Genomic DNA, 27,526 nt, shown 5'->3' on the forward strand with positions numbered 1-27,526 from the left:
TGAAATTCTCCTCCTAAACTCCTGAGATGTTTTGCCAACATAGATCTTAGGGCACGTGCATTGCATGGCATAGACAATGCCTTTGGTCTTGCAGTTGATATACTGTCTTATATGATATTCTTTGTCGTCCACAGGATTGGTGAATGTTCGACACCTTTTAACGAGGGGGCAGAAGATGCAATCTCCACAAGGGTAAGTGCCCACTATTTTCGATGTAAGCCAGGTGGTGTTATATAAAGTAAGTACCCACTATTTTCAATGTAAGCCAGGTGGTGTTATATAAATAAATAAAATGAGCACATTTACTTAGTAATTCAGATTTTAATATATATAATAATAAAAGTGAAGTATTAAATTTCACCTGGGTCAAGATAGGTCATATTGCCTACCTAGGCATTTGTAAAATTATTTGTTAATATTGTGCCTCATTCACACCAAGACGACGCAGCCTTTATTAAAGGCTGGCAACAACTTCTGGCAGAAAACTCACTGCGGAAGCAGCAATACTTGTTGGAATACGAGAGACAGGCACCGACTAGAACAGCTAAGCCATTGGAACAAGAAATATCTCAGATTCAGTCCCTCAGGTCAAATCCAGATTTTGTTACGCAGGAATTGCGGTTACAAAAACATATTGAGTCCTTCCAAACTGAAATTAAAGAAAGGAAGCATAATAAATATATCAGAGACAAAAGAGATTTTGACACTGGTCAAATTTACCAACAGAAGTCTAATACCACCAATACTCAGACCAGAAAATACAACATCAATAGGTCAAATCCATCACAGTCAGACTGGTCTGGATCTGAGAACCGACTCACTAGAAACCCTGCAGGGACCAAACGCAAATATAAATACCGAGGGCCTCCTGGTCAAAGGAAGGCACCAGCCCCCCAGACAGGCACAGTGACGCAGACTGGCCAAATATGGCAAGGTATTCAAACACCCACAATTGTATCCAGTGCAGGTCCCACAGCGTCTATGTTTGTCCCGCCAATCAACTCTCAACAACTTGTTCCCACTACTGGGGGACAATTTTTACCCTCTGCACAGTCTGGTGTTTTTTGTGGTCCAGCTTTGACAATGGCCCCTACAGTGACATCTTCAGCTCTTCCTCCTTTTTTAGGCCAGGGCCCATCCCTGAGGGACAGCGAGAAGTGGGCCTACAATGTCAGGACATAGATGACCCCCTTAGGATAATCAACCTCTCGAATTTTCAGTTGGAAGCTCGTCATTTTAAGGTGCTCAGCAAAGGATTATCCTTTACACCAACCCCTACTTTTCAATGCTTCAATTGGGTTAAGGACATTAACCTGTTCGCAAGAAAGCTGGCACTTCACAAAACTTTCAACCAGCAATCCAGAGAATTCCAGCGGATGCAGGCCAAAGAAAGACAGGCTCTGGCCATCCTTGAATTCCTGGATACATTTGATGACAATGCTCAGGATGTAGTCGAGGCGCCCCTGTCCTCCCTCAAACCACAATCCAAATACACTCCCCCCTTTTCTCAGTATGGGAATATAGACACTTTTGTCCAATTAGTGACAAGAGATTTCAAAACCCTAAACACTAAGATAACCATCTCACAATTCAACCTTGAGGCGGATGAACAAAAGGCACTTGAAGAACTGAGGGAGAATGATGATCTGGTGATAAAACCCTCGGACAAGGGTGGAAATGTTCTCCTTATGGACAAACCTGACTACAAAAAGATGGTTGAAGATTTGGTGAAACAAACAGACACGTACCAGCAGCTAGATCACCACCCAACTGATAGATTCCTGAGTGAATTAAAGACGATACTGTCTGCAGCGAAGGATGCTGGACTAATCTCCAAAGACGAATTTCAATTCCTCTTTAAAAAGCATCCGACCATTGCCACTGTTTATGCCATCCCAAAGGTGAGAGGCGGCCGGTGCCAGGCAGACCCATAGTGTCCGGCAACAACAGCCTAACTGAAAACATCAGCCAGTATGAGTCACTTGCCTAAAGTGTGAATAAAACACTGAACTGTTTGATCCAAAGAACTTGTTGTTGCCTCTATACTGCTTCCACTAATCCTGTCTACCAGAGCGAAACCCCACAATATATATATATATATAGAAAAAACAAAAAAGTGTAGTGGCAGCACCGTCAAATGATATAAAAGCGGGTGCAACTAGCCCAATATGGATATAAGCCAATCCAGATAGATAAAAATTGCAAAAAAGGGCAGCACTCCAAAAAATAAAAATGCAAAAAATGCTTTATTTACCCATGTGGGACATGCGACGTTTCGGCTCTGTGTAGGAGCCTTTCTCAAGCTTGAGAAAGGCTCCTACATAGAGCCGAAACGTCGCATGTCCCACATGGGTAAATAAAGCATTTTTTGCATTTTTACTTTTTGGAGTGCTGCCCTTTTTTTGCAATTTATATATATATATATATATATATATATATATATATTGCCTTGCAGAAGTATTCACCTCCTTGATTTTTTTTTTTTGTATTTTGGTGCCTCACAACCTGGAATTAACATAAATTGTTTGAGGATTTGCATCATGTAATGTACAGAACACGCCGACAACTTTGAAGATGTTTTTTTTTTTTTTTTTTATTGTGAAGCAAACAACAAATAGGACAAAATAACTGAAAAAGTCAATGTGCAGAACTATTCACCCTCCTAAAGTCAATACTTTGTAGAGCCTCTTTTGCGGCAATCACAGCTCCAGGTCGCTTTGGATAAGCCTCTATGAGCAGTCGCCACATCTTACCAGTGGGATTTTTGCCCATTCCTCCTTGCAGAACTGCTCCAGCTCCTTCAGGTTGGATGGTTTGTGCTTGTGAACAGCAATCTTTAAAGGGGTTGTCCGGGTTCAGAGCTGAACCCGGACATACCCTTATTTTCACCCCGGCAGCCCCCCTCAGCCTAGCATCGGAGCATCTCATGCTCCGATGCGCTCCCGTGCCCTGCGCTAGATCGCGCAGGGCACAGGCTCTTGTGTTTTCAATAACACACTGCCGGGCGGTAACTTCCGCTCAGCAGTGTGTTCGGTGACGTCACCGGCTCTGAGGGGCGGGCTTTAGCTCTGCCCTAGCCGTTTTACTGGCTAGGGCAGAGCCAAATCCCGCCCATCAGTGCCGGTGACGTCACCGGGCTGCCTGTCAGCCCCATAGAGAGCCCGGTACGTCACCGAAACTCAGAAAAATGCCTTTGCCCTGCGCGATTTAGCGCAGGGCAAAGGAGAGCATCGGAGCATGAACTGCTCCGATGCTCATGTCAGGGGGGCTGCCGGGGTGAAAATGGAGGGATGTCCAGGTTCAGCTCTGAACCCGGACAACCGCTTTAAGTCTGACCACAGATTTTGTATTGGATTGAGATCTGGGCTGTGACTAGGCCATTCCAACACATTTACAAGTTTCCCCTTAAACCACTCAAGTGTTGCTTTAGCCGTGTGTTTGGGGTCATTGTCCTGCTGGAAGGTGAACCTCCCTCCAAGCCTCAGATCACGCACAGAGTGAGACAGGTTCTGCTGAAGAATATCCCTGTATTTAGCACCATCCATCTTTCCTTTTTTTTTTTATAAGTTTCCAAGAATATGATAAAAGATGCATTATGTTGAATCACATATAACAGGACGGTACCAGGCCGACAAAATGTCATAGTTAGCATGTTGATATCCTGACAATAAGGTCTAAATATATGCAGTATGTATGTATTCCTATATAGTAGAAGTATATTTGTAATTTTTTTTTTACATGGGAAACTACTACTAGGTTTTTAACCAGAATAGATCTCATGTTTATTAGCCTTGAGTTCTATAGCTCAGTGGTTAAGGTTTTTTCCTTTAATGTAGATTGAGATGAGTTTGAAACCGGCCAGAAACACTTCAAAAATAGAGGCTAAATAAAACGTAAATACACAGAGTTATGTCCAACAGTGAAAAGTTTGCTTTTATAGAAAAAAAAAGGGTGCAAAACCTAAATTATGATCAAATATCACCCAGTTTTAAGCCACGTCCCTAACCACACACCCTTTTACCTGTATAAACTTGGCCAGTAAGTCTTGTTGGGAAAGGTGGCAACTAGACATGAGCGAAGCGAGCTACGGACGTTACATACGAATTCGCTTAGTTTATAGCTTCGGATTAATACTGTACGGAGATCTGTCTCATCACAGCATTAGAATGTATGGGCTCTAATGAGCCGAAGTTAGTTATTCGCGAAGTCTCGCGTGACTTCGTTGAATAACTTCGGTTATTAATTTTTAAAATGGTAAACCACTTTAAAACTTGAAACCGAACTAGGGTTAGATACCAGTCTGAACCGAACCCGCGTTCGGTTTCAAGTTTTAAGGTGGCTTTCATCTCCAGTGGCAGCAGAGCCTAGTTTTCATTATAGAAGTTATAAAATCTTATTGTGGGCTTCATAGCGAGACATATTTGAAGAAAAAAAATAAAAATGTAAAAAAAAATTCTCATTAGAGAGCTACGAAAATAAAAACGATGCAGTTCACATACTGTCCACAAGATGTCAGCAGCGTGCTCAGACCTCCTGACTCGGATGTGTTTCACATTATTTACATTCCCCCATGGCCTTGGTTTTTTTTCAGGCGGAAGTGCTTTGATAAGAATGCTTTCCTCCGGGCGCAGAAACTCTGAAGCAATGGTTCCGGGGGAGGTGACACGTGGCTCCCGCAGAGGGGCGGGGAGTGAGGCGTAGGAGGAGGTCGGGAATGGCAGAGGATGAGAAGACAACGGAGAGCCGGTACCTGATTTATTTTGGTATGTATGGAGGAGGAGGACTGGGGCCGGGGCATTGATTCTAGCAGTGCTAGCCTATGGACGACTACTGAACAGAGTTATAGCAGGAAAGTTGCTGCAGTGCATTCCTTGGGGAGGGGGTTAGTGCATTCCACAGGTGTTGTGGGACTACAAGTCCCAGCGTGCCTGGCATACTTTACATAGCATCCACCACAGGCCATGATGCACCCCCCTGCTGTTGTGGCACTACATGTCCCATCATGCCTGACAACAACTAGAAAGTTCTGTGCGCTTCCCTCTTATTTTTTTCTGAAACTCTCAGTTGGGCATCAGAAACTGTGGAGCTGCAGAACCTTGAATTCCTAAGCTGTTGTGGAACTACAAGTCCCATCGTGTCTGGAATACTTTTACAACGACCTTAGAGATAGGTAAGTCTGTAAGTCGTTCTGCATTCTCCAGCTGGTGTGGAACTACAACTCTCAGCATGTGCCTGGCACACCCGGAGCCACGGATATGGACTGAAATAAAACTCGCTTTGCGGACCGTAAGTCAGGACGGGATGCTTGGACTTGTAGTTCTACAGCCAGTTGGGCATCCCCCTTGTGCCGGTGTATCGAGAATCTGCATTCTGCCTGCCGCGTATGGGGGAAGCGGACGGAGCTGGCATAGGTGAGACCCCCGCTAAACTGTGAGGGCTAACCTCCGGCACTCCAGATGTGGTAAAACTACGACTCCCAAGATGCCTCCCTTCCTTGGCTGTTCTCAGACCTCCATAGGAATGATCGGAGCATGCTGGGAGTTGTAGTTTCACCACAGTTGGAGTGCCGGAGGTTAGCCATCACTGCCCTAGAAGTTGCTGGGATGTGGCAGCTCGGGAGATGAGGAGGTGGTTGCAGACAGTGATGACTTGATGCTCCGCGGCCACGTGGATTCCTCCTCCTAACATTCTTCTGAGGACAGGCATTGGGAAGATTTTCCCACAGCAGAATTATATTGCCCCCTCATGGAATGTGGTGGGGGGTGTCATACTGGCTGGGAATGACCATTTGTTTGAGCAAAAATTTTAGTTTCTACCGAGGTTATGTGACGTCTAGGATGTGTGGTTAGAGCAGTGTTTCCCAACCAGTGTGCCTCCAGCTGTTGCAGAACTACAACTCCCAGTATGCCTTGACAGCCTTTGGGCGGGCATGCTGGGAGTTGTAGTTTTGCAACAGCTGGAGGCACACTGGTTGGGAAACGCTGCGTTAGAGGGTGTCCTGTATGATCTGTGGCTAAAGTTTTTATATATATCATATTTTGTAGAGGATTGGTGTCGTATAGGGTCAGTAGCTTTGTATGATACACTTTTGGTGTCAATGTTCTAAAGTTCTGGCTTAGAGGGTGGGTGTCGCCGGAACTGCCTGCCGGATCCGTCAAAACGCATGCAAACTGATGGCATTTGTCAGACGATCCTTATGACAAATTCATTGAAATGCCGGATCCGTCTCTCCGGTGTCATCCGGAAAAACAGATCTGGGATATATTTTTTTTTCCATATTTTTTGCGGTCTCAGCATGCACAGACCTAAAAAACTGAACCGTTTTGCCGGAACACTCGGGGCCGGCATTAATGCATTCCAATGGTAAAAAATGCCGGATCCGGCATTCCGGCAAGTGTTCCGGAATTCTGGACGGAGATAAAACTGTAGCATGCTGCGGTATTATCTCCGTCCTTAACGCTGGGTTCAGACCTGAGCGTTCTGAAACGAGCGCTCTGTATGCGCGATTGTACGGGCGTTTACAATCGCGCATACAGAGACTGGCGTTCACACATTGTCGCGCGTTCCCGAATTTCTATGTGCGGGAACGCGCGACAAACGCCCAAAAAAAAGCTCAAGCACTTGTTTGAGCGTCGGGCGTTTTACAGCGCGTAGGAACGCGCTGTAAAACGCTCAGGTGTGAACCCAGCTTTAAAGTCAAAAAGACTGAACTGAAGACATCCTGATGCATCCTGAACGGATTGCTCTCCATTCAGAATGCATTAGGATAAAACTGACCGATTCTTTTCCGGTATTGAGCCCCTAGGACGGAACTCAGTGCCGGAAAAGAAAACCGCAAGTGTGAAAGTAGCCTTATTTGCATCAGTGGAAACACTTTGAGGTGACAGCTTAACAATCAGATAATTACCTGGCAGACTAGTCAGAACCAGTGAGAAAAAGGCTTTAACTCTCTGATTGTGTCAGTGCAGTAACTGCCCCGGGAGTGTGACCTCTGCTGCACTGTGGAGGAGAGTGCAGATCTCCACCACTAATAAGCAGTTGTGTGTATTATCAGCTGTTTGTAGGGAACAGGACGTTTTAAACATTTTTGTTAGGCTCCTGGTCTTTTAATACACTAATAAAAGTTATGTTTTAGGGTTGTATTTTGATCCGGGTCAAGTGAGGTAATGAGCCCCTAAGGCCTAACTGTGGTTTCTTGTATTAGTACACCTCTACCCAGATCTGGCCCCCCCGCCGCCCCTTTTTTTGCTATTATGGCTGGCTGCAGGTGTGTGTTATATAAGGTGTACGGTTGGCCCTAGATCCTAGAGGGTTGGTGAGATAACCCGATGAGTCCTGACTGGAGTTACAGCAAGCACGTCATTTTAAGTGGCTGAGCTGTCGGGCCCAGGGGGATTATTTCGGAGCAATTACACTTGGTACTGGGTGTGCACCGGTATAAAATATACGTATATTTTAATGCCCTGAAGGTGCATTCCCTGAACTGCGAACCGGTTATGTAAGGTTACAGCAGGAAGTACAGTCCCCGGAGTCTTGTTAATGGCAGATTTTTGAAAGACGGATTAGGGAAGGTGCGTTTATAAATGGGATCTTGTGCTGTCGTCTGTGTAGCCTGCAGATACTGGCAGTGGTCTGTGCATCCTCAGGTCTGAACCTTTTCTCCATTTCTCCCTGTTCTCCTTCCTTCTGTTATGGAGGAACAGTCTCGCTGTCCTTTTTAGATTACCGTGGGCTCTGGGTATCCTCAGAGTTCCCAGTCTGGTTTGTTTTATTACTACGTCCCTGTGTAATATTACTAGTGATAGAATGGGCTGTGATTGTGTATTAGGATTGTGTCTGTTGTGCATTGCAGTATTTAGGGGGGAAAGTCCAGACTAAGTGTCAGCTTTAGCATTGCGCTTTCTTTTTTAGATCCTGAGTTGTACAAAGTTGTTTTCTGCAGTCTTTATCAGAAGATGAAGCTGCTAAGACGGAGCACTGCAGAGGGACTGAGATTACGTGCCATGGGGTCTCACGAGTGCTTAGGCTGCATCCCGCTGGGTTACTTAGAGGAAGAGGTTGCGGCCCAAGGGCTTGCTCAGGGACTGAGGATTGATCCCCTGGTGTTATCTGACTGCTAAGGGTTCACCCTGCGGCTGAGCTTGCACCCCGCGGGGTCACCCTGCGGCTGAGCTTGCACCCCGCGGGGTCACCCTGCGGCTGAGCTTGCACCCCGCGGGGTCACCCTGCGGCTGAGCTTGCACCCCGCGGGGTCACCCTGCGGCTGAGCTTGCACCCCGCGGGGTCACCCTGCGGCTGAGCTTGCACCCCGCGGGGTCACCCTGCGGCTGAGCTTGCACCCCGCGGGGTCACCCTGCGGCTGAGCTTGCACCCCGCGGGGTCACCCTGCGGCTGAGCTTGCACCCCGCGGGGTCACCCTGCGGCTGAGCTTGCACCCCGCGGGGTCACCCTGCGGCTGAGCTTGCACCCCGCGGGGTCACCCTGCGGCTAAGATTACTCTTAAATTTTTGTTTTTTTCCACATAGGATGATGTGGGACAGGATTGGAATCTGTCTGCTCTTTACGTGTGTGGGGTTCCACTTTAGCGCCGCCTGTGTCCCAGGAAGTCGTACCTGTGAAACTGCCAACACTACCTCCCTGGATGCCTGGATCTGCTCTCTGATTGGCACTTTGTTGGTGGGACTCAGTGGGGTCTTTCCACTCCTGGTGATTCCTGTTGAAGCGGGCGCCGCGCTCAGATCTGAAGGTACAGTCAGTTTGGAAGCATTTCTATGTTCCATGTTGTCTCCAGATTTATTTTTATCATCCAGAGCTGTAATATGGCATCTACAGAAGTCTATGAGGCCCCGGACAGCAGAGTACATAAGGCTTCTTAGTACATACCGGCTCTGTGCACATGACTCTGCTTTGTGCATAAGGCCTTACCCTGCTATGTAGCGCCATAACTTTCTTCAGGGGCCAAGCACCTAACAATGTCTGTTTGTTCTTCTGACTTATGTCTATTTTAGCTGTCAGTTTATTCACACATTTCCAGGAGGAATTACAGAGGTACCGCACAATGCAAAGTTCTGAGAAAAGATGCTCCAGAATTATCTTGTGGAGGTTTTAAAGTTTAACTAAACTTTCACAGAACTTGCTGTTAAAGGCGTTATCCAAGACTGAATAACCCACCGTCCAGTGCCTAGACCCTCGACACATGGCATACCTACCTGGTCCCCAATGGGGATTTTTTTCCTGGATCGCTCCACGGCCGTCTTCGCATCTACCCTGCCTGCAGAAAGCAGCATCTAGGGGAGGGGGGCCTCTGCGGTGACCTGCCCCCTTGCATCACATGTGCCATCACAAGTGACACAGGGTGGCAGGTCACCGCTGCGGCCTGCTTTGGCTACAACCCCCTCCCTATGCAGGGGAGATGCAAAGACAGCTGTGGAGCGATCCGGGAGGAAGCCAGCATAGGAGACGTCATGGGTCCGGGAATTGCAAGGGGGAGTTATTTAATCTTGGATAAACCCTTTAAGCGATTACAAATGCCCTAAAAATCATTTTTGTAATCTATTTCATGAGTTGCTTTTACTTCATGTCAAAAAAGGCCCCCAAAGAAAGTGAAATATTGGTGACCTTTCCTCACGATAGGTCATCAGTATCAGACTGGTGGGGGGCGGACTCTTAACACTCCCACCAGTCATCTGTTTGAAGAGACCAAGGTGCTTTGGTGAGAGCTGCGGCCTCTTCCTAGGCCAGTGATGTCACGTTCATCAGTCACGTGGCCCAGGTGCTGCTCAGTCCCATTCTAATAAATGGGGCCGAGCTGCAATACCAAGCACAGCCACTATACAATGTACAGCGCTGTGCTTGGTATGCTCTGAGGAGGCCGCAGTGCTCACCCGACCTCTTCAAATAACTGATCGACGGGGGTCGAACCACCACAAATCAGACATTGATGACCTGTCCCTGGGATCAGCATCCTTTGGTTCTCCAGCAGCTGTGAAACTACAAATCCCAGCATGCACACTCAGCTGTTCTTGTAACTCCCAAAGAAGTGAAAGGAGGACTCTGGGAGTTGTAGTTTCAGAACAGCTGGAATGCGGGAGGTTGTTGATACCTGACCTATTCCGAGGACAGGCCGTCAGTAATAACTCCAAGAAAACCCCTTTTAAATGATGTTGTGGTTGTTTAGGACCTGGGTAGTTATTTGCTTCCAAGCTGTCTCCAATATGGTGGGATGCAGAGACAACCTTCATAGGTGACCCAGACCTCTGCCTATAGCTCTTGGCTGGTTATCACAGGGTGAAATGTAACCCATGTGCTGTGGACTGTCCCTAGGATAGCAAAGAAAACCTAGATCCTATTGTTATGAAAAAAAGTCCTAGAAAGTTAATGCAATTTCTAAAATTCTCATCATAAAAAAAAAGGCCAGTCGACGTCCCTGTATATAGCATTACTCGAAACCACGACCCCCAACTAATCTGTCAGATTCACACTTGTAAAAAACCTCTATTACGAGCGCCGTCAAGTCTTTTGCTATGAGTGCCTCCATTCATACACACAGAAGAAGGGTATTCATTCAGTTTTTCCATTTCCAGAGGGCTCCAAGAGGCTGAAGCAGCTGCTGAGTTTTGCTATTGGTGGTTTACTGGGCGATGTGTTTGTTCATCTTCTGCCGGAGGCCTGGGCTTACACCTGCAGCCCTGCAACAGGTAGGTACACGCTCCAGCCTGCTCCATTTCTCCTGCCTATAGGTAAACTGTTGCCTTTATTTGCAGTAAATTTAAAAGAGTTTTGTGAACCTTTACAACAGATGACCTATTCTCTGTATAGGTCATCAGTATCTGATCGGTGGGAGTCTGACACCCGGGACCCCCGCTGATCAGCTGTTTGAGAAGGCACCGGCGCTCGCAGTAGCCCTACGCCATCTCTCTGCTCAGCAAGCACAGCGCCGTACATTGTATAGCGACTGTGCTTGGTATCGCAGCTCAGCCCCATTCACTTCTATGGAGCTGAGCTGCGCCTAGGCCATGTCACCGATGAGCGTGACATCAAATGGCCTAGGGAAAACCGAGAGAAGGCTGCTGTTGTAAACTCTTGCAAAACCCCTTTTATGCCTCTTTATGCCAATACATAAAATCCAACTTACTCATTTTAACAAGTTCTCTTAGCTTAGCGGAGCAGGCAGAAGCAGGAGCCTGCACCGCTCAGCTAACCCTGGCCTAAAGAAGTTATCCTATGTATTCACAGGATAAAATGAATACTTTTCAGCATGCTGAGAGTTGTAGTTCTGGAGAGCTACAAGTTGGTGACCACTAGTAATGAGCGCTCCTGCCCGTACTCACAGCTCTGCTGCTGCCCATTCATACGTTTCCAACTCCATACACCGCTGAGCTGTCAGCGGTGTACGGAGAACTGCGTTTTAAGCGCACAGGGAATAGTGCTCTTTAGGGACGTAAAAGAGTAAGAAAAATACAAAATTGATGAATAAAGTATATTAGAAATAGTTTTATTAGGGACATCATATTAAAAATTGTTATAAAGGTTTAGTTTTCTTTAAACATTTGCTATCTTCTACAAAGTAATTGTTTCATAGTGTGTAGTCAGTACAGACGTGTGCAACGTGTAACTGCGCGTTTGTGGCCGGTCTGGGCTGGAAAGATCATGTGCAAGCGACAGGTGAGAATGTGTGAACGTGCAGCACGCTCGTACCAGCAGTTATAGGTGGTGACTATGGGGGATATCATCACGGGGAAGGATCTATACACTAGCTTCTTATCATCACGGGGAAGGATCTAATCACTAGCCTCTTATCATCACGAGGAAGGATCTATACACTAGCTTCTTATCATCACGGGGAAGGATTTATACACTAGCTTCTTATCATCACGAGGAAGGATTTATACACTAGCTTCTTATCATCACGGGGAAGGATCTATACACTAGCTTCTTATCATCACGAGGAAGGATTTATACACTAGCTTCTTATCATCACGGGGAAGGATTTATACACTAACTTCTTATCATCACGGGGAAGGATTTATACACTAGCTTCTTATCATCACGGGGAAGGATTTATACACTAGCTTCTTATCATCACGGGGAAGGATCTATACACTAGCTTCTTATCATCACAGGGAAGGATCTATACACTAGCTTCTTATCATCACGGGGAAGGATTTATACACTAGCTTCTTATCATCACGAGGAAGGATTTATACACTAGCTTCTTATCATCACGGGGAAGGATCTATACACTAGCTTCTTATCATCACGGGGAAGGATCTATACACTAGCTTCTTATCATCACGAGGAAGGATTTATACACTAGCTTCTTATCATCACAGGGAAGGATCTATACACTAGCTTCTTATCATCACGGGGAAGGATTTATACACTAGCTTCTTATCATCACGAGGAAGGATTTATACACTAGCTTCTTATCATCACGGGGAAGGATCTATACACTAGCTTCTTATCATCACGGGGAAGGATCTATACACTAGCTTCTTATCATCACGGGGAAGGATCTATACACTAGCTTCTTATCATCACGGGGAAGGATCTATACACTAGCTTCTTATCATCACGGGGAAGGATTTATACACTAGCTTCTTATCATCACGGGGAAGGACTTATACACTAGCTTCTTATCATCACGGGGAAGGATTTATACACTAGCTTCTTATCATCACGAGGAAGGATTTATACACTAGCTTCTTATCATCACGGGGAAGGATCTATACACTAGCTTCTTATCATCACGAGGAAGGATTTATACACTAGCTTCTTATCATCACGAGGAAGGATTTATACACTAGCTTCTTATCATCACGGGGAAGGATTTATACACTAACTTCTTATCATCACGGGGAAGGATTTATACACTAGCTTCTTATCATCACGGGGAAGGATCTATACACTAGCTTCTTATCATCACGGGGAAGGATCTATACACTAGCTTCTTATCATCACGGGGAAGGATCTATACACTAGCTTCTTATCATCACGGGGAAGGATTTATACACTAGCTTCTTATCATCACGGGGAAGGATTTATACACTAGCTTCTTATCATCACGGGGAAGGATCTATACACTAGCTTCTTATCATCACGGGGAAGGATCTATACACTAGCTTCTTATCATCACGGGGAAGGATCTATACACTAGCTTCTTATCATCACGGGGAAGGATTTATACACTAGCTTCTTATCATCACGGGGAAGGACTTATACACTAGCTTCTTATCATCACGGGGAAGGATCTATACACTAGCTTCTTATCATCACGGGGAAGGATCTATACACTAGCTTCTTATCATCACGGGGAAGGATCTATACACTAGCTTCTTATCATCACGGGGAAGGATTTATACACTAGCTTCTTATCATCACGGGGAAGGATCTATACACTAGCTTCTTATCATCACGGGGAAGGATCTATACACTAGCTTCTTATCATCACGGGGAAGGATTTATACACTAGCTTCTTATCATCACGGGGAAGGATTTATACACTAGCTTCTTATCATCACGGGGAAGGACTTATACACTAGCTTCTTATCATCACGGGGAAGGACTTATACACTAGCTTCTTATCATCACGGGGAAGGACTTATACACTAGCTTCTTATCACGGGGAAGGACTTATACACTAGCTTCTTATCATCACGGGGAAGGATTTATACACTAGCTTCTTATCATCACGGGGAAGGATTTATACACTAGCTTCTTATCAGCAGACTTGTGTCGTGAAGAGGGGCAAAAGTGCCAGTGATGTGTCGGGTGCTGGTGGCGCTGCTTGTTACAAGGCAGCAATCCAAAACTACATCCTATGCTTGCAACCTTAGGCCCCATTCAGACGACCATATTTTTGCTCCGCATTTTTTGCGGATTGGATGCAGACTCATTCATTTCAATGGGACTGCAAAGAATGCGGACAGCACACCGTGTACTGTCCACATTACTATGTCCGTTCTGCAGCCCCACAAAAAAGATAGAACATGTCCTATTCTTGTCTGTTTTGCGGACAAGAATAGCCATTGCTACTAGTTGCAAGAAAAACAGATGCAACACGGACACCATCCTTCTTTTTTTTTTTTTTTTTTTTTTTTTTTTGCAGGTCTACGTTTTGCAGACCACAAAAATACGGTCGTGTGGATGCACCCTAATGCTCAGTGTATACTGCCTCTGAGCACCACGTTTGGAGTGTATGCAGGAACACACATCCTATGTGTATATATAGGGCTCCATTCAACCGGGTGCATGTTCCTATACAGAGGGCGCGCAGAGAAAATAAAGGTCACCTTGTGGTGCACAAAAAGACAACACCCAATGTGCATATAGACTTACGAGCACAGCATTTGCCAAAATGCTTCATGAGGTCCAGTCTGACAGATTCCTAATGATCATTACAGTCGGAAAATCTGTCTTTCCTCAGATATTCTATGTCACCTCATATTTCATCTTGTATAGTAACTCCTGTGCATGTTCCTGTATATAATATGACTTCTCATCACTGCAGGGAGCGCTCAGTCCCTCCAGCAGCAGCGTATCCTCGGCCTATGGGTTATCATAGGATTCTTCACCTTCCTAATTTTGGAGAAAACGTTTTCCAATTGGAAAAATGAAGAACAGACGGCAGTTAATTCTGTTCGGGTGAGTGACACATGCCCAATAAAAGACTTCAGTGACCTGGTCGTAGACATAGACCTGTATAGCCAACGGCAGCTTTCCCTAGCAAAGTCAGCTGTTTGCCGGGGATCATATTAAAGGGGTTGTCCTATGGAGGCAGCTTATCTCCTATCCACAGTATAGGAGATAAACGCCTGATCAGCTGGGGTCCGACCGCTGTGGCTCTTACCGATCACAAGAACAAGGGCTGTTCTCCCCAGTTTGAATGGAGTGGCAGCCATGCATGTGTGCTGCCACTCCATTCAGCTTTATGGGGATGCCGGAGAGTATGCCGTACAGTTAAATGGAGCGGTGGGCACGCATGTGTGCTGCCACTCTATTCAGCTGTATGGGGATGCCGGAGTGTATGCCGTACATTTGAATGGAGAGGTGGGCACGCATGTGTGCCTGCAGCTCCATTAAGCTCTGTGGGGATGCCGGAGAGTATGCCGTACAGTTAAATGGAGCGGTGGGCACGCATGTGTGCTGCCACTCTATTCAGCTGTATGGGGATGCCAGAGTGTATGCCGTACAGTTAAATGGAGCGGTGGGCACGCATGTGTGCTGCCACTCTATTCAGCTGTATGGGGATGCCGGAGAGTATGCCGTACATTTGAATGGAGCGGTAGGCACGCATGTGTGTCTGCAGCTCCATTAAAATGGGTGCCTGTTCTCGTGATTGTCAGGGATCCCAACATCGGACTCCTGCCAATCAAGCACTCATCCTCTCTCCTTCGATAAGGGATCAGTTGTCTTCGTGGTACAACCCCTTTAAAGGGGTCATCTATTATTAGAGCAAAAAAAAAAGTCACTTATTCTATAGGTGGTAGTAGCACATGAGAGTTGTACGAGCATTGGACCACTAGAAAGCACACCTGGCTATTTCCAGAAACGGATTCACCCGTCGTCTTCCTACCTCACCACACCCTACTATTTGGACGCTTTTTATTTTTGGTCACAGCAGACTCTTTGTAACCTGAGCCCTATGGTATGAATAGCTTAGGATTCTGCTGAATCGGCTTCACATATCTGAGAACCAGTCATTGTAAATCTAAAGAAATTATCCTATGTATTCACAGGATAAAATGAATGCTTTTCAGCTGCAAGTTGGTGACCACTAGTATACAAACAGACATGGCAGCAGGGCTGGATTTTTCATGATCCGCCTCGGGGCTTTGTGTTGTGCTTGGTGATAATTCAGTAAATTTAAGATAATGCAGCTGGTCGATCTGCAGCTCTTTGTAAAACCGCTATTAGCACATTGTATCGTCACAAGGAGCTGTGCAAAGATGCATATACACACAGCCTGAAGGAGATTGCTGGGCCCGCCCTTGTATACTGTGCTGGAACCGGTCGTCTTCTGCACTGTACACATAATGTCGTAGAATAGCAGGACCTTCTTCGGGTTATTGCAGCATTCATCACCTCTAAGAGATGCCTCTTTGCGTATTATTTTCCCATGGAGCATTGCTGTTAAGTCTCCATACACAGCTGGTCTCCTTAAAGGGGTTGTCCAGTGTGCATCAATCCCCTTTCATTTCGCTTAATGTGTCCCCATCTTTCACTTTAGAATTTATTTTAATCGGCCTCATACACACGACCGTATGTATTTTGCATTCGGCAATTTGTGGATCCGCAAAATACGTTTTGCATTTTTTGCTTATCCTCTGCTTCATTGGGTCTGTGGTCCGCATTTTGCAGCCAACTATAGGATGGGACATGTTCTGTCTTTTGTGCTTTCTGCTTCCTAATGTCCGTTCGGCAAAAAAGATTAAATATGTCAACAGAATGCGGACTACGGGCCCTTTGGAGTCAATAGGTCCACAAAAAATGTGGATGTAACACGGACCACTTCCTTAATTTGAGAATCCGTGATTTGCAGACCGCAAAACGGATACAGTCGTTTGCATGAGGACTTGCCTGAATGCACAGAATCTCCCGATCCAGGAATGCTGTCACATGACCCTGTCCGCTTTTCTCTCTGCAACTTCCTGTGGCGTCATGTCCACTTGCTTCCAGCCTAATCATCTGCTCTCCTCTGTATCCTTTAGTAAGAACGCCCATCTAATTAGTGTAATCGGAGCACCTCAATCCTCTGTAGCGAAGCGGAAAAACTTCCTGCGGATGCGCATCACTAGCAGACTCTGAAACAGGGAACAGCCAGTGCCCGTGCTATTGACCTGTGAGCACCAGCAGTGCCTGCGCATGTGCCAAAAGCTTTTCACTTTGCCACTGAAGATGCAGAAGATCATAGGACCCCGCCGTCTCCTCGGCAATGCTGATTAGATGGGCGTTCACATTGCGGGACACAGCAGAGAGCAGAAGACCAGGTTGGAAGCCAACGGGGTCATGTGACTGCATTCCTGGATCGGGAATTTGCATGCATTTGGGTAATTACAATGTAAAAGATGGACACGCATTCGATTTAATGAAAGGGGGTTTATAGAAACTGGAAACCCCCTTTAAGAAGAGCCAGTAAGCTACCTCCAAGGCATCTCACCTGCTCCGTACTATTGAGGAGCAGGTACCCTCCACAGTAGCTGTCTACAGATGGATATTTGGCTTTCCTATTTTCCCTTGCTTGATAAAAAGTGACTCGTAGGGAGACCCTTCCAGTAGGAGGTATGTACCTCTCAACAGTCCTAAAAAATGCTGCGCCATCTAGTGGTTTAATTCAGTCAGTAAGTGGGCACAGCATACACTCGCCAGTTTTGGAGACTGTATACAAAGTGGACTCTGAGCAAGTGTTGGTTGCAAAGATCCATATTCTGGATTCGTACTGGACAGACTGATCGTCAGCTGGGCCCCCAGGCTGTACCCATCATGGAACACTTGCCACCCGCTATAGTCATGTTACATATCACCTGGAGGCCAAGGTTTTTTTGGCAATGCCTGTGTGGCCAGTCTGGCTTTCAACTACTAGGTGCATACTTTTAATTACGTGGATGCGGTTTTAATGGTTTTTATGTTTTTGTTTCAGAAAGTAGCTCCCAGCAGCTTGATGAATGGCAAGCATGGGGTGAACAAAAAGCAGCGCTCTGTACAACAGAGACCTAAAAGTGACAGTATTAAGGTCAGGACCTAATATGTATTGTATATGAAGAGTACATTGGAGAGGCCGTCCGGCTGTGCTTTAATCAATGGCTTATTCATTACAGGTCAGTGGCTATCTCAATCTGCTGGCCAACACCATTGATAACTTCACCCATGGCATGGCGGTGGCGGGCAGCTTTCTGGTCAGTAGAAAGGTAGGTGCTACTTTCTTGTTTTAATAAAAGCCAAGTCATCCTGGTTAGCTGAACCCACTGATGATTCAGTCTGATGATTTGTCTTGACGTGTTTAACATTACTTTTTAAAAGGACCCCCCCCCCCTGACATATCTGTTTTAGTAGCTATTTGCATTCCCCATTTAATAATAATTCTGGAACATCTATTCCTATGAGTTTATGGTGTCCCATTTCTGTATTATTCCTACTTATGAATGAAGTACTATTAGTTTTGCAATGGAGGTCCAGATGAGTGTTACCAGTTGGGTTGTGTGTCTCTGCACAGTCTGGCACTGACTGGATAGACTGTGTAGTCAGATGGACCTTTTTTGCAAACTGCTGACTAAGTTATTCCAAACGCCTTTTAGGAATAATAGAGGAATGGCACAACATAGTCATAGGAATAGATGCTCCAGAATTATTATTGCAAGGGAAATGCACGTAGTTAATAAAACTGACATTTCAGGGGAGGTGACGGCTCCTCTTTTAAAGAGGACCTCTCCCCGCTCCTGACATGCCTGTTTTTAATAGTTTCAGGCATTCCCCATGTAATAATTATGAAACATCTATTCTTATGGCTCTGTGTTGTACCATTGCTTTATTATTTCTACTAGAAGTTGTGAATTAATTGCTAGCAGTCTGCAGTAAGGGTACAGAGGGGAGGTAACCAGTTGGGGGGGGTGCACAGTCTTACGCTATCCTAATCAGTGCTGCCATTATCAGACTGGGCAGGTACACCCCCCCCCAACTTATTACCTCCCCTCTGTACTCTTACTGCAGACTGCTAGCAATTCATTCATAACTTCTAGTAGAAATAATAAAGGAATGGTACATCATACAGACATAAGAATAGATGCTCCAGAGCTGTAACTACAAGGGGAATGCAAGTAGTTACTAAACCAGACATGTCAGGAGAGGGGACAGCAACTTTTTAAGAGCCTTTGTTCCATATGTGCAACCCCTTTTCTATTAGCTGTAACCACCAGCAATCGGTGATCGCCAGGGAAGCTGCGCCACCCTCTGAGAAATGTGCTGTTACGTTCTGCACATTTAAATAAATGGGCTATAGTCAGGCTGCGTCCTCCAGAGCAGGAATTGCAGCAACTCCCCCATAACTAAGACTTAAAGGGATATTCCCGTTAGAAAGAGTTATCCCTATAACCTGTGGAGCCCCCCTCCTGAAATGCATGGAGCAGCTGGTTGGTAATGCATGCGCCTCTCTATTCATTTCTATGGAAGTTCTGGAGGTAGGGGAGAGCTGCACACTGCTATCTCTGGGGCTCCCATAGAAATGAGTGGAGCGGCCATGCGCATTCCGACCAGCCGCTCTGTCCATTTTTCTACCTCATTAAGACACCCTTAACGCTTAACGATATAGACAATTTTTCGTTTTTTAAGGACCATCGCATTTTTTTTACAGCTCAATATTCTCTCATCCATAACTTTTTATGTTTTACTGTGCTGATTGAGGTCTTGTTTTTGTGGGGCAGACTGAAGACTTTTTAGGAATAATTTTGGGGTGCATATACAGTTTTCTTCAGACTATAAGACGCTCCTGACTATAGGACACACTCTGGGCAGTTCAGGCAGGGTGTTAGAGGGGTGCTGGGAGATAGTCAGTGAGCCTTTCAGTCTGTAGGCACTTGCCCTACTGCCTCATCTTTAGTCCACCGCCACACTGCATCCCCAGTGTGCTTCAGTGCATTGTGTGGGAAACAAGGACACTGCTGCCCTTTAGATACAGACAGGCTGGCCATTAGCAGCAGTCGCTGCAGAGGACTTCAGCGTGGGGTTTCAGTCCTTCCCCCAGATCAGCGTCTCAGGCTGGTACCATGAGGAGGCTTTTCCAGCACGCGAATCCCCAGAGTATAACCAGGCCAGCCTCCGACTCTGAACGGGATCTAGACAAGGAATTGCCAAAGTGCATTTGTTACCCAGACCAAGGTTACGTGCAAGTCAGGGTAACGCCACGATTTTAGTGCAACTTGTTGACAACCCCATGTTCCTCTGGATCCCTTAAAGGGGTTTTCTCATCTTGCTGTTACTAAGGTGAGTTAGACACAGCCCCGACCACTTCCCGAACAGGACACAGCAGAGCGCTGGAGCTCTCTGCTGTTCCCTGGCCAGAAGATGGTCGGGGCTGTGTCTCATCTCGCTTTAGTAATGGCGAGATGAGACAGCCCCTTTAACTATTTTTAAAGAGGGCCTGTCGCTTCTCCTGACATGTCTGTTTTAGCAAATACTTGTATTCCCTATGAAATAAAAACACTTTTTTTTCTCCCTGAACACATTGAAAACAGGACGTTACCATTATTCTTGCCAAAGTAATGACCCTGACGCTGGTTGTGTGTCAGACGGTGTAGGGACACACTCAACTTTTAAAACCCATGTATACGTTTCCAGGAAGAATAACATAGGAACCTCACAATGTAGGATTGTTACCTCACCTAGGATTGTTACCTCATGCGAATCACAAGTGGTGAAAACAGACATGAGAAGAGGCGACAGGTCCTTATTAATGTCCTATTGTAAGCGCTCGTTTTGTTAAATATTTTTTTTCTTCTAGGTGGGAATTCTCACAACTGTGGCCATCTTATTACACGAAATTCCCCATGAGGTCAGTGGAGTGCTCCTGTTTGGCCGACCCTTTGTATTATCTCTCATCCGACACTTCTCTAATGCTGTCACTCCTACAGGTTGGGGATTTTGCAATTCTCCTCCGTGCTGGATTTGACCGCTGGAGTGCAGCTAAGATGCAGCTGATGACTGCCATGGGAGGTATCCTCGGCGCGGGCTTTGCTGTCTGTGTGCAGTCACCCAAAGGGGTCGGTAAGTATTTAACTAACAGATTTACTATTTGTGTTGGTTGGGGAATGAAGGCTTAAATAGCAATTCCCTAATGCAGTATCTTCAAAGTAGCTTGTTCAAAGGCCCCTTCACACTGGGCTATTATCAGGAAGGTGCATTCCTAGGAACTCTAGGTCCCCATAATTGCTCTGTCTAAAGGAGCTGCTGATCATCTGATTAGCTTGTCTACTTTGGGAAACACGCTGTGTGTGGGAGTGTGATTTCCCATTATGGACAGGACCGCATGGCATCATAATAATGTGTGTCTCTGCCCGACCTCCGCTATACTGATCTGCATTATGTGAGTACAAATCATCCTGGCAGAGGTTGGGCATGGACACACAGCATTATAATGCTGTGCGATCCTGTCACAGGAGAAGTGTCAGTAACAGGAAGTCACGCTCCCACACTGACAGTGTTACCCGCACAGGACACGCTCGTCTGAAATTAACCTTAACGGGTGAAAGCATCACCAGCGCGGTCACTTGAATCATCATTTCTGAGTAGCGCATCGTGCTGTGCATCGAGAGAAGCGACCACTCGTCCCCAACAGCGAAGGTGATTGCTCCATGTAAATGCAGTTTTCACCTCTTGCAATTATCAGGAATGAACATTTCAACTCGTGTAAAACGGCCTTTAGCAAACAGAAGGATCTGATAATATAGCAGGGTGGATTCAAACTCCCAACAGCTTCTCTCGTCAAACATCAAGCTATTTTAAGCCTGTGGCTTGTTTCCCATTAGTAGACTTTGGGCCAGGGATCAGCAACCTTCGGCACTCCAGCTGCTGTGCAACTACATCTCCCAGCATGCACACTTACTCGGCTGTTCTCCTGTAGAAGTGAAAGGAGGATTCTGGGAATTGTAGTTTCAGAACAGCTGCTGATGCCTGCATTAGGCTGTCCTAAACAGCAGTCTGCTCATAGATCTGCACACACTTGCCTGCAACTCTGCCTGTGTGTTCTTTAAAGTAAGTGCTTCTGATGTCATCAGGATAAATATACCATTAGGTGCAACCTGTGCAGCAGGTAAGTGTGCCCGCTGTCACCTTTTAAAGTAGCTTCTGAACTGTTTGTTTATTAGGTGGCATGTCATGAATTTCATGGCTAACAGTGCTCAATGGTAAGCTATAGGATAGCAAGGGGCTCATATACTATTCTTGCACAGGGGGCCATCAGTTATCTGTCAGCCCCTGGTGAAACTACAACTCCCAGCAGGCTGCATTCACTTTGATGGGTGTTCCAAGAAAAGTCAAACATGTATGTACACTGACATTTGTAGTTTCACAACTGCTGGCGAGCTGGAGATTGCCGACGCCTGGATTAGCTAGAAATATGGATGTTATAACCATACTTATATTATCTTTCATTACCCTCATAGGTGAAGCAGTGGCTTGGATTTTACCCTTCACATCAGGCGGTTTCCTGTACATTGCACTGGTTACTGTACTCCCTGACCTTTTGGAAGAGAAAAATACAAGGTAAGCACCGCTTGATAGGAATGGGAAGTCCAGTGGGTTCCATGGTGATCAATGACTTGCCATCCAGTCGCTGACTAGTTCTGTCACCCAACGCCAGAATATGTTATTTCCAGAGGAAAGGTGCAGTCTGAGATTGCTTCGATGTTCTGTCATTATAGACTGTGGAGATAGGCAGGACTGGAGTCCAGTTTTACAGGGAATGTAAACTGAGATGAGGATGTGGTCTTCAGATGAATGTGGATCCATTAAGGGATGAATGAGATTCTAAGGAAGAAAAGATGGAAAAACAACAGTACTGAACAGTCCCACCTTATTTAAAGGGCTTGTCCCAAAATGACAGCGTATCGCCTATCCACAGTGGTCTGCCTTGTCTTGTAGAAACAGTAATGGTGACCGGGCTGCAGCTCCACACTGGAAATGCAGCCTGGTCCCCGTAGCAGTTTCTACAAGCCTGTTCACTTACATTTTTTCCTTCTCTGTGCCAAGGCTGCTGTAATCACAGTACTTTATTAACTGGCCAGTCCCCGATGCAAAACGCACAAACAACTTGTAATTTCCTAATCGGAGAGGATATGTCTATCGGCATCCAGGAGCTTCTCCCTATTGTGCCCTATGTTGAAACAAATGGACTGTTTAGCCTGGATATTCTCAGCTATTGAACCTTGAATCAAGAGCCTTTCAGACAGTCAGGGAAGCTGAGCCTCGGGGCCATTTAGTGCACTCGCTAGTTCAGTTTTCATAGTACATTGTATAAGTTTCCCAGTTGGAAAAGAACCTATCCTGGGGACAGGCACCATTACCACAGCAGGTATCCGTTCTCCATGCAGTTTGCTAAGTGTATAAAATGAGGAGATTTATTTTTTTAACTTGAGCAACAAGTACAAATAAGTTTTTGTGTACCCCTTGTCTCCTTTCCTGGAAAATCAAATCCTGCCCCTTTTTTTAAAAAAGGATCTGTCAGCAGATTTGTGCCTATGACACTGGCTGACCTGTTACACGTGCACTTGGACAGCTGAAGGCATCTGTGGTGGTCCCATGTTCAAATGTGCCCTCATTGCTAAAAAAAAAAAAAAAAAATGAAGTTTTAATAGGGGCGTTACCATTACACCTAGAGGATCTGCAACCGCGCTCCCTCTCCACTTTGATTGACAGGGCCAGGGTTGATGACTTTTTAAATGCCTGGCCCTGTCAGTCATAGTGCAGAAGATGCAGCAGTTGCAGAGAGACCGCAGTCTCTAGTAGTAAGGAGTCTAAGGACAACGCCGGCGTTGCTCTTAGAGGCTCATTTGCATATATTCATAATTTTCTCAGCAATGCGGGCACATATAAACATGGGACCAACACAGATGTCTCCAGCTGCCAAGTGCACATGTAACAGGTCAGCCAGTGTCATAGGTGCAAAACTGCTGACAGATGCCCTTTACATGGATGAAATCAGCAGTGATGTGGTGATCTACGTGATGGTCTCTCATACACTTGCACCCTTCTCATTTGTTTGTCACCTATAAGTCCAATGTTTTAATTAAACTCTACTATCTATGTTTTTTCACAGAAATTCTCTCATCCAAGTCCTGCTGATTAGCTGTGGCATTGTTGTGATGACAATCCTGTCCTTAACCGTGGAGTGACTACAACCCATGCAAGACGAGACGAGTCTGCAGGACCTATCTGCACAAGAAATGTCCCCCGTGGGGCAGGCCCGTGTGCACGACCATTCGTGGTTTCCAACGTCGGACATGGCACCCCTTCCAAGTCACCGATTGTTTCATTTATTTTTTATTTTTGTGGGCTTGGCCTTTCTATTGCTTGTCTTGTGTCTGCATATGTGGCCAAGTCTTCTTTGTGCAAGCCTGTGTGTCGCCTGCATCTTCAGTATATCCTGCTGCTTGCCTCGTCTGTCCTCCTATAAGCCCGTGCGTCCACCCTCGTCCAGCGTTTTATATGTTTGTGTACACATACCGTGTACTTCTGCAGGTACACTAAGAAGAGACGAGCTTTCTGTACCTTCTACCGTGCAAGAAAGTATTATTCTACAGCTTACAGGTTAAAGACCTGATTGCACAAACCTGAAACTCACTTTAGTTACTGTTACCAATTGTATTCATAGACACCAGAACCACTGATGTTTTTTAATGGTTTATTCAACTTCTCGGAAAGCAATAAGGATATAGAAAGAGGGGTCTTGTTTCTGTGCTGTAGCGGATAATTTATTCACCTGGTTGGGGTGAATGCTCCCCTCACAGTACCAGCAGGGCGGTATATAAATCATTCTAGGCCAGCCTTAAAGGGAATCTCCACCTTCTGTCGTCATGTCAATATTATGTCGACAGTTCTGTGCTGATTTTATATATATTTTTTTTAAATATAGCTTTTATTGTGATCAGAACTCCAAATCCCATGCATGGACATAAAGTTAAAGCCTGTGGACATCTTCGGGGCACGTTTTATGTTTGCATTCTACTCCTTTTTGGATAAAAATACATTTTTCAATAGGTCTTTATTAAAAATGTTCAGCCGTTTCTGGGATACAGGGTTAAAAAAAACAGTCCGTTTCCAGGCTCGAACTTCTGTTTCCTTTTGAATCCTTTCTTTCATGTGTAGCACTTATCTCTGCTCTCCTGACCTCATAAAGACATCATAGCTCAATTCCTATTCAACAGGTAAAGAATATGGCTTGAATAAGTGTTTAGGAGGTCAGGAGATCAGAGGTAAGAGCTACATATAAGCCATCAGATGATGGGATTAATAGAAAACAGAAACTGCCTGAAAACAGACAGATTTTTAACCCTGTATCTCAGAAACGGCTGAACATTTTTAATTTTAAAAAAATATTGAAAAAATGATCTTTAGCCCAAAATGAGCAAATTGCAATCATAAAGAAATGCCCCCAAAGGTTTATGTAGCTTTTATAAGATAACATGCAAACTACCTGCAGCCACCACTAGGGTGAGCTTAGAAACTTACCACATACTGTCTCCGATTTATTCATCGTAAAGATGGCGTAAGGTTCGACAGGTTGTCTCAGGCTGGATGATAAATATGGGGCAGGGTCACTTTTTAACTCTATACCAAGTATTGGTTGTATTACTTTTAGACCAAAATTGTAAATTGGTGCATCTTTTCCGAAAAAGCTGTCCCTTCTCTCTAAGTTATGCCTATTGATGAGCATGTTGGGGAAAAAAAGTGTAGAAACCCTTGGTGTGCCAATTGGCTCCACTTTTTAGACAGATTTTTGGCACACAATAGTAAATCTGGGCCACTGTGTATTGAACTCTGTGTATAACAGTGTGCAGTTAGCACCCTCTAGTGGCCAAGAATGGATCAGTTATGGTTCCAGCCATCAAAGAATTTGTTGTGGGCCTCCTGGCTGAAAGACGTGCTGTATGCAAAAACCAGACCTTGTGTCTTGAAAAAGGTCGTTTGCTCCAGTACAACAGCCCAGATGAAGACGTGCAGGTCCCAGTCTTTGGACAGAGTCATGGTGGGACAGGCATTTTTTTGGGGGAGAGGCTGGTCATACACTTGGTGTAATTGCCAACCAAAATGATCACCCCTGTACTAACATGCATATGCTATATATGGATTCCTATGGAGAGCAGAGGCGTTAGAGGCTAGCAGACACCTCTCATGCCAGTCATGGAGGGAGGAACAGCTTTGAACCCAGCTCATGTCTGATCTATTCACCCTGAGAGTGGGCACCAAAATCCTCACTTAATCAACAGATTCTGGCACAATTCGGGGGATACACTGCCACCACTTTGCATATTGATCAGATCGATGGGGGGTCCAACACCCTTCACGTCCATCAATTAACCACTTTGACCAACCACCAGAGCCAGAAATGACACAGTGGGCAGAGCAGAAGCAGATGGCGCAATCCGTTGTGGTGTACTGCAGCTTAGCTTCCTTTCATTTGAATAGGAACTGAGCAATAGTACCCCGACACGGCTAATATACAGTGGTCAGGTGTGAGACCCCCACAAATCTGATATTGATGACCTATCCTGAGTATAGGACATCAATATCGAAGTCCTGGAAAACTGAAATATCCATCCTGGAATATTATTTTTATCAATCCTAAATAGGTTCATTGTAGATTTTTATTTTATTTTTTATAATTACCTAACTTTTCTTTGCAGTGGTCAAAGCTCCATTTTTCCAAAACGAAAGCTGTGCTGCGACAGCTGGCGACAGGCAGCAAAGACCGTTTTTCTTTAGACCGTTTTATAAATATGCACCTTAGATTTAAAATATAATATTCTGGCTGCCTGCAGCCACCACTAGAGGGAGCTTAGGAACTTTAAACAAATAATAAGAGGGTTTACAGTGAGCTCCAAAGCTTCCCCTAGTGGTGGATGCCGGTATTTATCTGGTAAATCTTAATCTATGCAGAGGAATTGCAGCTCTGTATCAGAAAAATTGAGCACTGACCACTGTAACGATACATTAAGGTTTTAATCGGCACCGAAATTTGGACCTAAAAAATAACATTATGATAAAAAGCAGAAAATCATATTTTCTTTCCCCCTCTAGAGGAAAATGCAGTGGCTGAGGTTGGAGAAACAGCCAAGCGGTCTGTGCTACGCCGATTCCATAGCTCCAATTCACCTTCATTGGAGTTGGGAAAACTGCACAGCCCTTTCAGCTTTTTCCGTCATCCCTGCCACCTCTGACCACCGCGTACGATGGGTATTTTGATCTTAGCCATGAATGAGTATGCATTTTATATACTGTCATAGGTTGCATTGTGCATCAGACAAAGTAGGAGTTACAGAGACGGACCCCCTGTTACAACCCGGGCATATAGATATCTATGTGTATATATGTATAGAGAGAGATGGTTTTTACAAGAGTTGGAATAGATCTAATTTTGCATACCTCTATATGTTGAGAGAGATTTATATTCTTTTGCATGATATCTTAAAAATAATAATTAAAAATGTTTTCTATTTATTCATGATAAATAAGCCTGGCCTCCGTTTTCTTGCTTTGTATACTGTGAATATACGAAATACGGGGTTTTCGGCAAATAAAATATAGATGTCCTATTCTCAGGATAGGCCATCAATGTCTGATCAGAGAGGGGGGGGGGGGGGTGTCCAATTCTCCGGATCCCGCCAATCAGCTTATTGAAGAGGCTGTGGTCCTGTGGTTCCTAAACCAGTGGCGTCATGCGCATCGGTCACATGGCCTATTTGCAGCTCTGCCTGACTTAAGTGAATGGACCTGCAATACCAAGCATAGCCACTATGCAATGTACAGTTGTGGCCAAAAG

At 45.3% G+C, this 27,526-nt stretch overlaps 1 protein-coding gene across 2 annotated transcripts in view; it reads left to right on the forward strand.

The window, feature by feature from the left end:
* SLC39A13 (solute carrier family 39 member 13) overlaps positions 1-27,218 on the forward strand; it is a 64,133-nt gene extending 36,915 nt beyond the window's left edge. Inside the window, exons 2-12 of one of the 2 annotated variants that reach the window (XM_044270093.1) lie at positions 135-192; positions 4,592-4,763; positions 8,526-8,746; positions 10,584-10,697; positions 14,510-14,643; positions 17,639-17,731; positions 17,817-17,906; positions 20,492-20,542; positions 20,622-20,754; positions 22,152-22,251; positions 23,804-27,218. In XM_044270093.1, the coding sequence (XP_044126028.1) occupies positions 8,527-8,746; positions 10,584-10,697; positions 14,510-14,643; positions 17,639-17,731; positions 17,817-17,906; positions 20,492-20,542; positions 20,622-20,754; positions 22,152-22,251; positions 23,804-23,879 (1,011 nt within the window). In that variant the 5' untranslated portion in view covers positions 135-192; positions 4,592-4,763; position 8,526 and the 3' untranslated portion in view covers positions 23,880-27,218. Of the gene's footprint in view, positions 1-134; positions 193-4,591; positions 4,764-4,792; positions 5,171-8,525; positions 8,747-10,583; positions 10,698-14,509; positions 14,644-17,638; positions 17,732-17,816; positions 17,907-20,491; positions 20,543-20,621; positions 20,755-22,151; positions 22,252-23,803 lie in introns of those variants that run through there. The other variant, XM_044270094.1, reaches the window with a different exon arrangement.
* Positions 27,219-27,526: the final 308 nt, after the last annotated feature.

Source organism: Bufo gargarizans, chromosome 10 (genome assembly GCF_014858855.1).
Source record: "Bufo gargarizans isolate SCDJY-AF-19 chromosome 10, ASM1485885v1, whole genome shotgun sequence".
In the NCBI taxonomy this organism is placed as follows: Eukaryota; Metazoa; Chordata; class Amphibia; order Anura; family Bufonidae; genus Bufo; species Bufo gargarizans.